We start from the raw sequence: 15,861 nt of genomic DNA, 5'->3' as shown, positions 1-15,861 counted from the left end.
CCGTCCGACCTTATATAGTTGTCACCCAGTCCAATGACCCCATGTTGGTGGGTCTTGAGATCGGCTTCTCTGAGCCCCAAGGCATCAAACATGTTCCTAAACATAATGTTGGAGTCGGCTCCTGTGTCAACGAGAATCCGTTTGACGAAGCGTCTTTCGATCATCGCCGTGATCACCTTGGGTGGATTTTCGGGGTGATCGTGGCACCATTGGTCTTCCAGACTGAAGGATATCTCGGAAGGTTCCTTGGATGGAATCTTGGGATTTCCCGTTGACACGGCTAGGACCTTGGCATCCTTCTTTACTGCCGATTTTGACTTGGGGGTGCATCTCGTCCTACCACGACGTTAATGACTACTTTCGGGGCGTTGTCAGGATTCTCATTGGACATTTGCCTTGGCTTTACGGTGCAGCTTCGGTCTTCCTCAAATTGTTCACGCTCTCTTCTTCTCGGCTCCCTTATGAATTGAGAGAACTCAGTCAATTTGCCTTCGCGAATAGCCTGTTCTAAGGCGTCTTTTAGGTTGAAACAGTCCTGAGTTTTGTGGACAAAGCCTTTGTGGTCACAATACAAGCTCTTGTTCCCGTCTGTCCTGTCCTTCAGCTGCTGGGGTTTGATAGGATGCCCTTGTCCGCAATTTATTGATAAACTTCGACAATAGGAGCCGTGACGGGGGTATAGTTAGTGAACTTTCCCACCTGAGAAAACAACTTGGACTGCTTCCCCGATGCCCCTTCCTTTGGGATCTCTCTTGGTTTGTCTGCATACACGGCGCTTGGATTGCTTCCCCGATGCCCCTTCCTTTGGGATCTCTCTTGGTTTGTCTGCATACACGGGTTGACGGGGAGGCGAGTTGATCGGCTACCGCTTATTGGCTGCCACCACTTGGCTAACCTCCTCGTCATTGATGTATTCTTGTGCCAGATTTTGGATCTCCTGCATGGTCTAGACGAGCTTGGTAGTAAGGTATTTCTTGAAGTCCTCGTTCAGTAGGCCATTCGTCAAGCACAGACTGACTACCGAATCAGTTAGACCGTCGATTTCTAGGCACTCATTGTTGAATCTATCCAGAAACTTCTTGGTCAGCTCTTCGGCTTTTAGGGTGATACCCAGCAGGTTGATCGGGTGTTTAGCTTTGGCGATGCGTGTGGTTAACTTCACTAAAATGCTGCGGGATATATCTGTGAAGGCCGTAATGGACTCTTGCGGAAGAGCGTTAAACCATCGTATCACGGGGACCGCCAGCGTTACAAGGAAAGCTCGACATCGGACCGCATCCCCAACACCCTCTAGGTTCATCCTGGCCTCAAAGTCAAAGGCCGTCAGGTGCTCCTGAGGGTCCTTCGTCGCGTTGTACCTCATGTCCGTGGGCTTGTCAAAGTTCTTTGGCAACCGGACCTTAAGGATTGAGGTATGAAAAAGGGTCACACCCATGATTATGGGGTCTCGTCGTTTTCTCGCTCTCTCTCTGCGGGTCTCTCCATGCTCTTCCAACCTGTCTTGGGTAGTTTGTGATCGAGCGTCAGTTCGCGTTCTTTCGTTGTTTTTCCGGGGGCTCCTTCCTCGCGGTTCCGACCTCCTTGGGGGAGATCGGGTGCGATATAGACTGGGACGAGAGTCTCTACTGTGGTCGGGGCGATAGCGGTCCCTCGCTGCCAGCTCTCTTTCGAGGTTCTGCACCGGTGGCGCAACTCCTGCATGATCTTTGCACTGTCGTCGCCTGTACCGCCGAAGGGGCGTCTCTCGTGGGAGCTATAGGGTGGGTCGTCTCTACGGGAACGCACTCTCATGCGCTCATGGGAAGAGGCAACGGAAGTTGACCTACTCATCAGGCGGATTCCCTCTTCCTTGCGTGCCTCCTCCCCTTCTTCTCCCAAAAGGAAATCCATTCGCGTCAGGTCCCCACATACGGCCCCAATGTTCGTTTGCTCGGGCGCTCGGTAGGTCGGGTTGCACTAGTGCTGGAGCAGAAACTCGAAGAGGTTACGACCTGGGTGCGAGCTGGGATGCTGGAGGGATATGCTTGGTTGGATCTGTGGAGTGACGATGTGGTGGGCCACCTGCAAGGGCTTCGACACTCAAGTCAGTATCCGTACAAAAGGCAGCGGTTTAAGGTTAGAGTAGGTGACGTACCTCTGGAGAGGGATAAGTTCCTCCCCTTTTATAGTCCGTATCTGTGTGGGCCTCTTGTAGTCAGGCCCACCTTCCTAGAAGATTCCGCTAGTTGTCCAGGTAGTACGTGGATGAGGAGTCGACGTGCGGGTCACCTCCTAGTTCGGATTGAGCGACCCGTCGGGTCGACTATTCATGTCTAGACCCAGGTTATTGGTGGGCTGGGCCGGAACAGGTTATAAAATTTGAAAAGAAAAATTTGGATCAACCTAATTTTTTAAGTTCAACCAAAATGTAGGTCTTTTGAGATCGAAAAATTTTTATTCTGTCTCAAAAATTTAAACTAAAAAAAACACGTAATAAAGAAGAAAAGTACCTTTATTCAACCTCCAATTATAAATATATATTTATATCTAGTGTCTACATTAATAATGGTGAAATTTTACTAAATATATATCTAGAATACATTAACCAATTTTAAAAAATAAACAATTGAATCAAAACCTGATTTCCACGCCAAGAGAAATGAAGCTCTATACTTGAGCTTCCTAAAACGCTGAATTAACTCTAAACCAATATTATATGTGCCAAAACAGAACTTCAAACCAAAATTTTTACACTAGAAATCAAGATATAACGGAAAATAAATCCGTGACTTTTCTTCCTAATTTTTCTCATATGATATATTAGTTTTATTCTTTTACAGAAATGAAAAAGAAGAACCAAATAACCTAAGATATGACTCAAGAATAATCTATGATAACAATAATCAGATTTAGAAAAAAAAATTCAGATATGCAATAATAAATTAATTGTGAAAAAGAGGAAGAATGACTCCCACAAAACGTATTTGCTCAATGCTTCATCTCTTTCTCTCAATTTTTGTTGATATGTATGCTTACTCATATAACTTCTAGAAGCTTTCTTTCCAATTCAAATCTGTTACACTACTATTTTCTTGCATGTCCGCTGCTGCCGTTTTGCCAGTTGTTAAACCACACATTTTATTTCATTTTATTGGTGTCACTATGTTATTTTCTTTTTGCGAGAAATCTTAGAAAACATTTATTATTTTGATGAATTTTTAATATTCTTTTCTTTTTATTTCTCATAAGTCAAGATTATATAATTTAACATTAATTTAAGTATAGTTAACTTTTATTTTGTTGCTTTACTAACTTCATAAGAATTTAAATTCTAACCTATTGCTCTTAGTCTTTTTTTTTTATTTATTCGTTACTACACTATTCACGCCCCAAGTACACACACTATAGAATTCTCAAATCACAAAGTAGTCTTAGCTGAAAATTGAACCCGAGTGTGACGTGTGTTCTTTTTTTTTTGGGGGGACTAGGAGTGCAACGTTTTAAGAAGCAATTAATTTGCCATCTGATATGGGCCTCTGCATTACTCTTCGTGTATAGTTCTATACAATTCACATGGATCTGACACCTCAAATGAAAGTTTGATCCAAAGGTCCAAAATCCTTTCATTCGAGGAGAGGGGGAATGAATATTTTCCATTGGGCTCTACTCCAAATGTATTGGGTCGTTGAACCTGTGTATGTATGAACCTGCACGACAACCAAATTGGGTAGACTCGAATCTTCGAATCCTGCACAACAACTCATTAGTCAACGGATTAGTGTCTGGCTTGTCAGACTGAGAGATACAGTGAGAAATAAATAAAAAAAACCTAAACACAACTAAAAGTTGAATCAATGGTTTGAACTTTGAACTCTGATCTCGTCTTGGGTTGTAACAAGAGCTTTTGGATTTACTTATGCGTTTTGTTTTTCACTATTATCATTTATCAAAGTATGTGCAGCAGGCCTCGAGTTGATTGTTTATGATTCAATTGTTTCGATCAACACTCCACATTCCACAATATTTATGAACCAAGCTAGCATTTGTAGCATATAATAAATATTGATAGTGATAAATGCTTACTGTTGGGTTTTACCAATCATATCATATTTATGTGACGGGAAATAGCCATACAGACAACGACAAATACTAGAAAGCTTTATTGCTTGCTTTCTATTTCTATCACAAGTTTGAATTATTGGACCCCAAAAGACATCGACCCATGATGGAATTCGCTTCCAGATTTTTGGACACCGGAAAAATAACATTCATAATCAATGATATAGTATTGGCAAATGGCAAAGGCCATGACAGCCATAAATACATGTATATTCCATTCCAAAATAATAATGAACATTAAAAAAAAAAGAATAAATTAATAATAATTGCATATGTAACTCCCTTTTAAGTGGTTAAGATACAGTAACCAAAACTGGAGGCACCAGTGAGTAAAAACTAAAAATATAAACACTCTTTGGGCTTAAAAGAAAGAAAGAATAACAAAGAAAGAAAAAATTTCTCTGCATATTTTTCTTTAATCCTTTTGAGACATAAACATGAGTGGCTAATTTACAATTGCCAAAGGAGATTTGAAGTTTGAACAAAACAAGGTAGCGACAAGGTTGTAGCTACCATAAGAGGTCTTCTGTGCGCAAACCTGCTGCAGGAAACCTCTTGGCATGTTTCCTAGAAAACCCAAAATCGAAAACATAAGGCTGTCTTTATTATCACTACCATGATGATGATATTATATAGTTTATAGTATATATTAGAGTATAATTCAACTCTATACACTATATAAGGCTTTTTAGGGGGCTTGACTTCCATACCACAAGAGACTTGAGAAACTCCATCACCTGCAATCACATAACAAATGAATCACAACTCGAGATCCAAGACAGCATATTTGCAAGCAAAACAAGTGCAGCAGCAGAACATCACGAAGAATATAAGAAGTACCTCTGATGGATCACGGAGAGAGTAAACTGCATTGCTTTCTTTTGGCGCTGAGGACACTAAGATCCCATAACCTTTATTTCCCTCCCTCAGAACCTGTTAGAACAAAAATGAATTCATTTGAGATCACTATTCAACCAAACCTCCAGAGTAAATGGAAAAGAAAGGTGGACATGAAAGCGCTCATTATTACCTTAAATGCATCTTCATCTGTTCTGTCATCTCCAATATATATAGGAAGCACATCATCACAATTGCTAAGCCCTGAAAAATGATAAATTTTTATCAGTCATTAATGCGAAAAACAAAGAACTCTGATTTTCAAGAAAGGGGATAGAACTCACCAAGTGACTCGAGCAAAAACGTGACTGCTTTTCCCTTATCCCAGTCAATCACTGGGCGGACCTCTAAGACCTGAAAAATAGTGAAGCAGAGATTACGACAAGGAAAACTCCATGCCAAGGATCCGTCACAGTTAAATCCCCCAAAGCAAGAGTAGAAAGATTCACTCAGATATACCTTGCGCCCATGAGTTAGTCGCAAACGTGGATAGCCCTTCAGAATATCATGGACAATCTGCCCCACCAAATCCCAACTCTGCATATTAAATTGAGAGAAGAAAATTATTAACAACTCTCTGTAAGAGCAAAATAATTAAGCAGAAAAGCTACTCCGTTATCATGTAATGATACTGCTAACTGTGGTTTATCTCATTAGAGGACGAGAGACTGTACCTTATCATCTACATTGCGGTAATGTACAGACACACAAAATTTATTGTTTTCAACTTTTGCTCCTTTAATATCTTTTGTACTCTCAACAAGAGACTCAAACACCTGTCAAAACAAAATCCAGTCAGGATATGGCATCCTATAAAATAAAAAAATAAAAAATAAAAATAAAAAAAACCAAAATGCAAAATAATGATGGTATTTTTGAAATATATGCCTACCTCATCAATCAGGGGCAAGAACTCAGCAGCAGGTTGGAATAAATTAACTTCCTTACCCTGTCATGTTAAAGATAATCATGAAAACTGTTTAGAAGAAAGCTTGAGAAGAAAAATGAGCTTATACATATGGACTACAAACCCCCATTACCTGCTTGTCAGTAGACCTAATGGTGCAATTAGGGTGGTTATCAGGTACAGCCTGCCTGACAGGACCAATGATGTCCATACCATGACTACCAGCATAATAGAGTTCTGTTAGTCCTATAAATTCATATACCTGAGCCAATAGGGTGAAACAAAAGTTAGAATCAATACCAACATATCAAGAAATAAAGCTAATTTGATGAGGAAGAAAATCTTTTCTTGTATTTCAGCTGTTAAGCTACCTTGTCACGACTTCTTCCACTGATAATAGCAGTAGGGAAATATTCAGCCACCTTTTTAACAGCATCTCGCATCTGCAGAATTTGTATGATCAGAAATCAGAAAGTGACGAATTAGAAAAGGATAATTTTTTGATTCAAGTTCCAGGTAACATTACATACATTGTCAGACATGAAAGCACAGTCAGGATTATCGACGATCGGTGAAAGAGTTCCATCATAATCCAGAAACAAGGCTATTCTCTTCCCTTTTGCATAGTTTGTAATTTGCTCAAAAGATGTAAGTGCTGAGGGATACTTTAGCTGTGAAATTAACAAAATGAAAGAGAGAAATAGCATAAGTAACCTCCACAATTTGTAAAGTCTGGAATTTAACTTCTAGGAAAGTATGCAATACCAGCCAGTTAAAATAAGCAGCATCAGATTCATGTGACGCAAAGCCATGACTAACATCCTTCGTTATCTTCCTGGGGGGAGGAGAAGATGATTTCATGGCATCCAACCAACTACTAGAACGAACATCCTCAAGAAGTCCAGTTTTCTTCCTTGGGATAGTCAATAGCATACCATGTGGAAAGGTCGCCCCGGTTGGGGAGTAAGGCAATAAACTTGAATGCACACCCAGTCTTGACTTTGTTATGGGTGCAGCATCAGCAAGAACAGGGGTGTGATTTGATTTCAAGTCCATGGGATCCAGGTTTGTGAACCACTTGATATTACGGCAACAATGTGTGAAATTTAAGGAGTATTGAGCACCAATTGAACTATTATTATCTATGTATCAGATTTCCACTTTACCCAACTCTCTTATCAATGAAAAACCACCTCTTCAATGTTATCTTGTCACTGCTCTTGGGGTAACAGTCCATCAACTGCTGAGCTCCTGAAAATAATGATAATATGAATTGCCTTAGTTTGATGTCATTATCTAGTGACAGATAAATTGAAATAAACGGCACCCAAGTTTGAGCCCACCTTTTCACTATCAACCCTTTAAAAGAAAGTGAAGGAGATTTTTCCATTTGAAACAGCAAACATGGGTTCCAAAAATGGTAAATGTATAAACTCAAAACAGTGTGCAGCCTACAATAGAAAAGGAAAAACTACTTGCAGGTCTGACATCTATGAGGTGAAACAGTGCACGTGAAAACGCTTTGGTCAATGCCAAATCAATAAATAACAAAGATCTTGAGATGTCTAGAATATTAAACAGTCACATGAAGCAACCAGCAAGCAAAGCAGGGGAGAAGGGAGGTTGAGGTAAAGGAGACAGTTTTAGAAACTATTTTTAGCACTAGCCTAATTATATAGCTTTAACTTTTACAATCCGTGTAAAGAAGAAATAAAATCTTTAGAATAAAAGGAAAAAAAAAAAACAAAGAAGAAAGCGAAAAACAATGAATTGACACTGATTCTTCCTTTTCATTTATTTATGCATATTTAGAAGGACTCTTCCAATTAATGATTGGCCCAAAATTGCAGTTCACAAAAATCCAAAGACAGTAAAGACCCCATCCTCCTTTTAGTGAACTAATGATGTGAAATACACAAGGCACAACTTGGCATTAGTTGCCAAATTTGCATTATTGACCGCTGAGGCTGACCATGAGTCATGGCGAAGTAATTCAATAGGATCATATAAATTCATGTATTTATATCATAAGAAAAAGCATCTATTGCAAGTTCATCAAAGTCAAACATTCTAGCATGATTTTGTAATAGAAGATAAAGGGATGAGGAAAAGTTAACAACTTGTGGGTTTATTCTCAATTATTGCTTACAACAGGAGCTGCTGACACACACCCAAGTATTAGTGCAGTTTTCTCATCATGCCTCATTGACTATCATATCAACAGTTCCATCTTTAAAAATAAAAAAGAAAAGAAAAAATTCATTCTAACAAAAAGATGCTATATATCAAACACAGGGCAGACTCATACAGAGTGAAGTATTACCCAAAAAAGATCAATTTTACCAATTTTCAGAGATAAAAAACTTAGTTTAGAAGAATTAAAACATGAAAAGCAATTCCATGCTTAGTCACATAAGATGCTGCTTTAAAGATATTGACCAAAGAGAATTCAACACAACAATTGTAGATATTGATTTCAGAACAACAAGCTAATAACAATAACTGCTATGGTTTCATAAAATAATCATCAACAAACTTACTGAGCACAGCAAAAATCACCAGGAAGAATGACTAGTACACGATGCAGAGAAAAATATCAGAACAAATGAGAACTGCACTAAATATCAGGAGAAGAAACAAATACAAGAAAGAAAAGGAAAAGAAAATCCAACCACCAATATGAAGCGGAGGAAAATAGAAAGTATAAACAGGTGAACTGTGCTAATAGAAACAAATTAATCAGATGCTGATTTGTGCATAATGTAGTGCCCTACTACCCCACCAAGTGGATGGGAAAGAAAACATCAAAACAATACCATATGCAACCACACATAATGGCCCTACAAAGCATGGCAGTCAATAATACAAAGGGTCCCAATAAATAAAGATTCTGCAAAGAAATAGACAAACTGACATGGAATATCAATAAAAATTGCTAACTAACAATAATAATTAAAAAAAAAAGTCCACAAACTGTGTGTAAATTCTGGTGTACAAGTAATTTCCTCACTGTGCAAAAGAAAAATACTCAGAAGGAACGAAACAACCCATGAATGGTTAAACACTTTAACTGAATATGGACCGGCATCTACTTCAAATTTTGACTTTTTGCTTAATTTTTTTTCCATTATATTTACTATCCATTTTAAAATAGTTCATGACAGTTTTAATGAGAAGCACAACAAAGCAATGAGAAAAAATAGAGAGGAAAAAAAAGGTGGAAACAAATAACATCACATCAGCTTAATCAAGAACAGCTCTAAAGGCAGAGACAAATCAGAATCAATAGTCGACAGTACCCATCTCCCGGTCGGGAGAAAACCGAAAAAAAACTGAATTAACCAATCATGCAACGATCAGTCAAAGTAAACGATGGTTTGCTGGAAGAAATTAATAGGGGAGGAAGAAAAGTTTCTTCTAACAATATTAAATATATTAATAAAAAAAGAGGGGTGTCGTAGATTTTGACTAGCTCCCAAATCTTCTAAATATTAGATTATTATTAATAATAATAATAATCATTAAAAGCGAAGGTAACGCGAAACAATCACGAGTCAAAATGCCACCGACCCTCTTGAATGTCAAGCAACTACCCCCCAATCACCATTTTTAAAATATCTATATATATAAATAAAAAAACAGAGGAAACTTTCTCACAAAAAGGAGCCAACTTTCAGAATCTGGGTTTCGGAAAGAGCTTTGTTAAAAAAGTTAGACCCTTTTGTTTTCCTTCAGAAAGCTAAAAGCCTTTTCTCATGAATATAGAGTGAAGAAGAAGATGACGAAGAAGAAGAAGAAGCTTACCTAATAAACGAGCTCCAACCACGCGAACAACGTAACAAGGTTTCTCATTAATCTTCTTTCATAATAATGCAGATATCTAGCTGGAAGAAGGAAACAAAAAAAGGAAAAATAATTTTAAAAGGGAACAAAAAAAAATGAACCACCAGTATTCAGAGTTTGGCAGCCAACAAAACAGAGCGAATATAAAGCATAAAGAACACCCCCCCCCCCCCCGAAAACCCACACAAACCACAAAACCCACACCTTTGTTCGGCGCAAAAAATATCAGCTAGAATCCCCCTTTTGGAGAGAAATTCTCGGCAGCCAAACAAAGAGACAGTGGGGAAGGCAATGTGTTAAGCAGAATAAAGAGAAATTTACCTGAAAATATGATTAATGATTAAAACAGACCGAAACCAAACAAACCCTAGACAAGAACGAAGAATTAGGGTTCAAGAACGAAGCTATATAATGGAGTGGTACTGAAAAACGGTGTGCTTTTAAGCGGCGAGAGAAGCGAAAGTGTTAAATTAAAAAAGAGAGAACGTAACAGAATGAGAGAGAGAGAGAGCGAGAAAGAGAAAAGAAATGAAGAGAGAGAGGAGAGAAAAACACTGCTAAATCAGAAAGGCGTATTTATAGCGTTTCGACCCTCACGAAACGTGCTTTACAAGGAAACCTTCGTCGGTTGTTGAATTAGGAAACACCACCACCCCACCAATAAAATTCAATAAAACGATACAGAAACTCAATCTCGATTTCAAGCGCGTGAGCTTCAATTGCGACGGCGCGTGGTGTATCTCACGGCGCGTGGGAGAGGGATAGTGGTAACCGTGTAACTGATAACTGAATATCCGAAGGGCAAAGATTTGATTTCATTGGTTTGCGCATTGAATCAACGACCGAAGGCACATTGGAAAGGGAGTGGGGCCAGAGAGACACGTGGCGGAGCGAGTTGGCGGCGAAGCGCGTAGGGACACGTGTAAGTGAGGCGATGTCGACGTGGCCACGTTGTGGGATGGGGCCCACCATGTATGTCGTTTTATTAGAGTGGAAGGAAGAGAACGGGGGCGAACGAGTGGTAGTCGTCGGTGACGGTGGCGATTGTCGTGGACGGCCTGTAGGATGGTCCCACGTGTCAGAGAGGTGGGGTCCACTGTAACGAATGATGGCCTCATGATGAGGTGAAGTGGCATGGGGATGGGCCTTCATGCATGACCATGACCCCATATTGTCCCGGCCAACCAACAAACAGACACGTAGATCTGCGTAGAGTAACAGGTACAGTAGAAATTTTGAGGTTCAATAATCTTGTTAAACTTCACATCCAATCCATATTGCTTTCATAGCATTTTATTTATGTTTTTATTAATGTATAAACTAGTAATTAAGGAAAGATTAATCAAGATGTTAAATTCTTTTATATGAACTAGGGATGAAACATACTAATTGAAGTACCTAATATTTCTTTCTATAAATGTACAGATTATTACGAATCATATTATGTAACATGTCAAATTTTATATATTATGACATAGGGTAATAACTAATAAGAGGAATATTGTTTTTTCCTAAAAGCTCTTTTTTTTTAACCAACTATCAACCGATTAAAAAAGTAGAGCAAATATTAAAAGGAGAGAAATTGTTTTTTATGGTTTCTGACTATTTTTCAAAGAACAGTTTTTTTTTATGATTTAAATTTTTTAATTAATTTCTAATTATTTAAGTAATTGATGTAAGTAATCTCTATAACCTATTGATATGTTAGGAGCCATTTTTTTGTTGTAACTTAAAGTTAAATATAAGAAAAAAACAAAAAACAATTCTATTTAAGATTATTCTTAAATTTAAAAAAAAAAAAAGAAGTTTTACTTGATGAAATTATAACACCGTCACCATCTTTAATAATTGAAAATCAATAAAGAATTTTAAATTATGAGAGAAAGTTTTGTCATTTGGATAAAAAAAAATATATAGATAAACAATTTCTAATCGAGAAATTTAAACGATTGTACGTAATTAATAATTAATTAATATGGAGTACAATTTAAAAATGTTTATTGACTTATTATTGGCTAAACCTTTATTGGTTAATTAGCAAAATTTTTGGATAATGATCAAAATCGAAAAAAGTATTACTTTCAAAAGAAAAAATAAAAAAATATTAATTAAAATTATTTTATACGTGTATTTAATCACATATAATTATATTAGTAAAAATTATTATATTTTATATTAAGCGTGTGAATAACCTTTTGAAAAAACAATTATAATTTATATAAAATATTTTATATTATTAATACATCAAAATTAAATTTATTATGTACTAACAAATAATTTTTAATTATTTTAATAAAAAAATGAAAAGAAAACTGGTTATGGAGATTGATCGGTTGCATTAAATGTATTACGATGTAGATACGCCTAACTCTATTAATACTACCTAGTTTGCCATCTCCCATCTGTAACAGTAAGTCCATAATGAACCAAGGTTCGAACCTAGATCTTGCCAACGTGAATAAAGTTTAAATTTATCCTTCGTTTAATTACTTCAATTTAATGTTAATTTAGACATTAGAAATTTGGAGTCTTAGACACCACTTCTCTAATAGACCCCAATCTGAAGGGTCCAACTTAGGAGGCTTTTTTATTTAATATAAATATTAAAAATGTTTTAATTCTCTAAAAAGGTACCATGAAAAAATGTTGTCAAAGTACGCATAGTCAATTCACGTGAAGCATTTGCAAAATAGATTTTGCTATTATTTTGATACATAGCGTCTGCAAAATAGATCTAGACGTGCCAGAGTCATTTCTGATTCGTCGTCCACAGAATGAGAGAGTTCCATTTCTATTTTGTTGTCCGTGAAATGGAGGATACCATTTCTGTTTCATCACCTGCAAAATAGGTGAAGCAATAGAGCATAATAAACAGAGTAAGAGTATGAGAAATGAGTAAAGTAAAAATAAAAAATAAAAAATAAGAAAAGAAGAATAGAATAAATGAGATTAATTTTTTTTTATGACAAACATGTATAACATGAATCTTAATTTAAAGAGGAAGAAGATGCATCTTGAAGAAGAAATGAAGAATAAACGGCGCTAAAGAAGAAATGAAGAATAAACGGCGCTAAAGAAGGAAGAAGGAGAAGGAAGAAAAAACTAGAGCAACACATAATATAATGAGTTGTCATATGTTAAATTAGATTGGGCCTGATCTAATATTTTTTTTTTAACACTATAATAAGAATAATAATAAATATTTAATAGAAAGTAAATAATAAGATTTGAGTGTCGTCAAGGTAACAATGCTCTGCTAGGATTTTTTTACTCTTAACAGAGTTTTCGTGCCATCAAGGTCAACTTTTTAAAAAAATTTCTCACGTCAATCATCAACAAGTCTCTATCACATCTGTCACAGCCCAAAATGAGCCATGACTGGCGCTCAGGAAAAAGAGTTCCCTAGCAAGCCTAACAGATTCGAATATAAGATAAATAAAATGTTACAAATAATTTTTTGATAAATTTAAACTTTCTAGAATGAATAATTACATAATTGAACAAAAGTAAAATAAATAAATATAGATGGATTCTGCCTGTGACATATGGAGCAGATGACGCCTAAGAACTCAACAAGGAATAGAACCCATTGCAGATCATTACTCTTGAATAGAAAGACTCACATAATCAAATACTTTTTCCTGAAAAATATTTTTTTTAAAAAAAGGGATGAGTTTTGCAACTCAGTGACTAGACAGTACATCTATAATTCACATGAGACCATCTAAACATTATTATGAAAATAATTTTAGTTAGAAAATAATAATTTATATGAATAAGTGAATCAATAAGGGAGTTCTCATACAGAAACCAAATCAAATAGTCCACACTTGGGCGGCTCCACCTCTAAGGGTAGCCCTTTCCTCTAGCGTGTCCGTACGGAATAACAGATCCAACGTGTGGCCTACACGTTAGGCTAGCAACGCCCCTGCTAGCTGAGGTCTGAGCCAGATGCATCTAGGTTAACGTCATAACCGTCGTTAACTACGGTTTTCTAATACGAGCCTCCCAAACCAATTCAAAACATATAATTTCAAATACAACCAATCTTTGATCTTTCAAATATATACAGTATCAAATCAAATCAAATAATACTCTCTTATCAAAATCCTTTTCAATCATATGAAATGTCAAATATACTTTACAAATTCATAGTATATGAGTGAGTATTTACAATACTTTAATGTTTCAAAAACACATATTCAATAAAATCGAATATTCTACAATAATACAAAACTTCATCAAACATGTATATAGTCTCATGTACAGATTAAAAATTCGAATTTTCCAAAAATAATATTTAGTTCAAATAAATCCATTATTAAAATCAAATTCAAATCCTTTGTTAATAACTTGTAAGTATAGTCATAAATTCAAGTAGCATATATCAAAATAATTATAGATGTAAAGCCAAATAATTATAAATGTAAAGCCTACTCACAACTTGGTCCTGAAGGATCGAAAATACCAAATCCAGAGTGCCAAATTAAAAGATGAGGATGGTTGGAATAGGATAGATTGAAAGAACACAGTGATGGCAACAACTCGGACTAATCCCGCAGCAACATTGTAATAATCACAGCTATAGCGGCTGAAACAGAACAGAACGGAAACAAGGTAGCATAAATGGAATAGTAGCAGAGCAAAAGTGAAAACGAGGCAAGTTAAAAGAAATGACCTAGAACAGAATAAAGGCACTTCAACAGTAACGGCAACATAAGCTTCGGTAGGATGCTTAAACCGGAAGCAGAGGCAACTTTACCAGCAGTCGCGTGCAACTCGACGGTGACCTCCTTCCCTAGCAACGACAGCAGTAGCGACAACATGCACCACCGGTACCCCTTTTCCCGGCGACAAGCTCTGCCACGTTCTCCTTTCCCCTTCGCAAAGTCCCTCTCTCTCTCTCTCTCTCTCTCCGGCCTCCTCGGTGGCACAGTGGTTTGATGACGGCGAAGCTAGCTTCAACGGCGGCGGCTAGGCTCCGGCAGTGACGGCGACGAAACCTCCCTCCTCTTTTGCCACGGCTCTCTCTTCCCCGTGCATTCTCTTCTCTCTCCTCGGGCTCCCCTCAGCCACGGCGACGGTCTTCCTCGCGCAGCCACCATGACGACAGCAACAACAGTGTGGCCCTAACCGGCGTCGTCCTCCTTCCCCCTCTTCTTCCTTTCTTCTCCCCCTCCGTTTCCCCTCTCTGTTTTCCCTTCTTTCCTTCTCAGCTGTGTGTGTGTTAGAAGAAGTTTAGTATGGACAAAAATTAGGGTTAGGGTTGGGAAGAAGGAATAAGGGTAATTTAGGAATTTTGATAAAATTAGGGGGTACGGTAGTAAAAAAAAAACTTGGAAAATTACATTCTACCCTCCTTACAAAAATTTTCGCCCTCGAAAATTGATACAGTATACAAAATATTACATGGTTTTAGCCTTTACCGAACATGAGAAAGAAGTATAAAAAAGGCACAAAAAGGTTACAAGATAGGTTTGTGTTAGAAAGATGTGGTTAACATTCACACACTCTTGTTCTCTTGATAAGTCAAACACATATGGCACTTTTCACTTTGTTCATCACTCCCAAAGTACATCCGAAAGTTAAACATTACGACTAATTTTTCAACTTGTACCAAAATCTCCTTAACTTCCTCCTCAGAATACTCCTACTTCATAATCTTCTTGACCTCGCACACTTACAAGTTTCACCTTCCGGGTCTACGAGCCATGTCCTAAAAACTAACGCATCACTTGCTATATCTAGGGATTACACGTTAACCATAAAATCTCAAGTTTACTCAAAGGAATATAAAACTTAGGAAGAGAAGAACAAGCATCCCAAATGATGTTCGCAAGAATTCGAAAGGATGCATAAGGTAAACAAGGATGTTCAAAAATAGCGAAGTGTACTACAAGGAGAGTCAAATCGCATCTTAACAAAGAAACCTGAATAAAAGAATTTCGATATAAACAATAAAAGAAAGATAGAGTATTAGGTCAAAATAAATTCAAGATGAATGGAAAGAGTACATAGCTCACAAGAGATGGACACTAAAGTCGATGGCAATGTTCACAAGGGTTTAAAAGAATGGTTAAAAACACAATCAGGTAGGATATCCATCAACAATGGAT

The 15,861-nt window shown here is 37.2% G+C and overlaps 2 protein-coding genes across 8 annotated transcripts; both read right to left on the bottom strand.

Annotated features, from left to right (window-relative positions):
* Positions 1 to 946: 946 nt before the first annotated feature.
* On the bottom strand, positions 947 to 1,435 carry LOC112732734 (uncharacterized). The gene has a single exon (XM_025781494.1). It carries the CDS (start codon positions 1,433 to 1,435, stop codon positions 947 to 949), a length of 489 nt encoding a protein of 162 aa, XP_025637279.1.
* A 2,047-nt stretch (positions 1,436 to 3,482) lies between these two features.
* On the bottom strand, positions 3,483 to 10,548 carry LOC112737387 (trehalose-phosphate phosphatase A). 7 transcript variants are annotated; one of them, XM_025787275.3, is made up of 14 exons: positions 10,067 to 10,548; positions 9,707 to 9,786; positions 6,668 to 7,153; positions 6,433 to 6,573; positions 6,274 to 6,345; positions 6,036 to 6,164; positions 5,888 to 5,944; positions 5,670 to 5,771; positions 5,455 to 5,532; positions 5,280 to 5,349; positions 5,129 to 5,199; positions 4,939 to 5,031; positions 4,809 to 4,835; positions 3,483 to 3,727 (listed from the first exon to the last, which is right to left on the bottom strand). In XM_025787275.3, exons 3-14 carry the CDS (start codon positions 6,956 to 6,958, stop codon positions 3,521 to 3,523), a joined length of 1,338 nt encoding a protein of 445 aa, XP_025643060.1. In that variant the 5' UTR covers positions 6,959 to 7,153; positions 9,707 to 9,786; positions 10,067 to 10,548; the 3' UTR covers positions 3,483 to 3,520. The 7 variants fall into 7 exon arrangements, with proteins under 7 accessions (XP_025643060.1, XP_025643062.1, XP_025643063.1 ...); XM_025787277.3 differs by having other exon boundaries at positions 7,246 to 9,786; positions 10,067 to 10,298; XM_025787279.3 differs by lacking the exon at positions 3,483 to 3,727 and adding an exon at positions 4,223 to 4,665.
* Positions 10,549 to 15,861: the final 5,313 nt, after the last annotated feature.

Source organism: Arachis hypogaea, chromosome 13 (assembly GCF_003086295.3).
Source record: "Arachis hypogaea cultivar Tifrunner chromosome 13, arahy.Tifrunner.gnm2.J5K5, whole genome shotgun sequence".
In the NCBI taxonomy this organism is placed as follows: Eukaryota; Viridiplantae; Streptophyta; class Magnoliopsida; order Fabales; family Fabaceae; genus Arachis; species Arachis hypogaea.
The sequence above is the reverse complement of the archived record's forward strand: the minus strand, read 5'-3'. Positions and strand labels throughout refer to the sequence as shown.

What these genes read in the sequence shown, in the direction of transcription:
- LOC112732734 (XM_025781494.1), bottom strand. Translation starts at nt 1,435, where the DNA reads ATGGGTGTGACCCTTTTTCATACCTCAATCCTTAAGGTCCGGTTGCCA.
- LOC112737387 (XM_025787275.3), bottom strand. Translation starts at nt 6,958, where the DNA reads ATGGACTTGAAATCAAATCACACCCCTGTTCTTGCTGATGCTGCACCC. An exon ending in GACTAACTCATGGGCGCAAG is followed by an intron (nt 5,350 to 5,454) that starts GTATATCTGAGT and finishes ACTATTTTTCAG; the next exon opens with GTCTTAGAGGTCCGCCCAGT. An exon ending in GTTTTTGCTCGAGTCACTTG is followed by an intron (nt 5,200 to 5,279) that starts GTGAGTTCTATC and finishes ATCATTTTTCAG; the next exon opens with GGCTTAGCAATTGTGATGAT.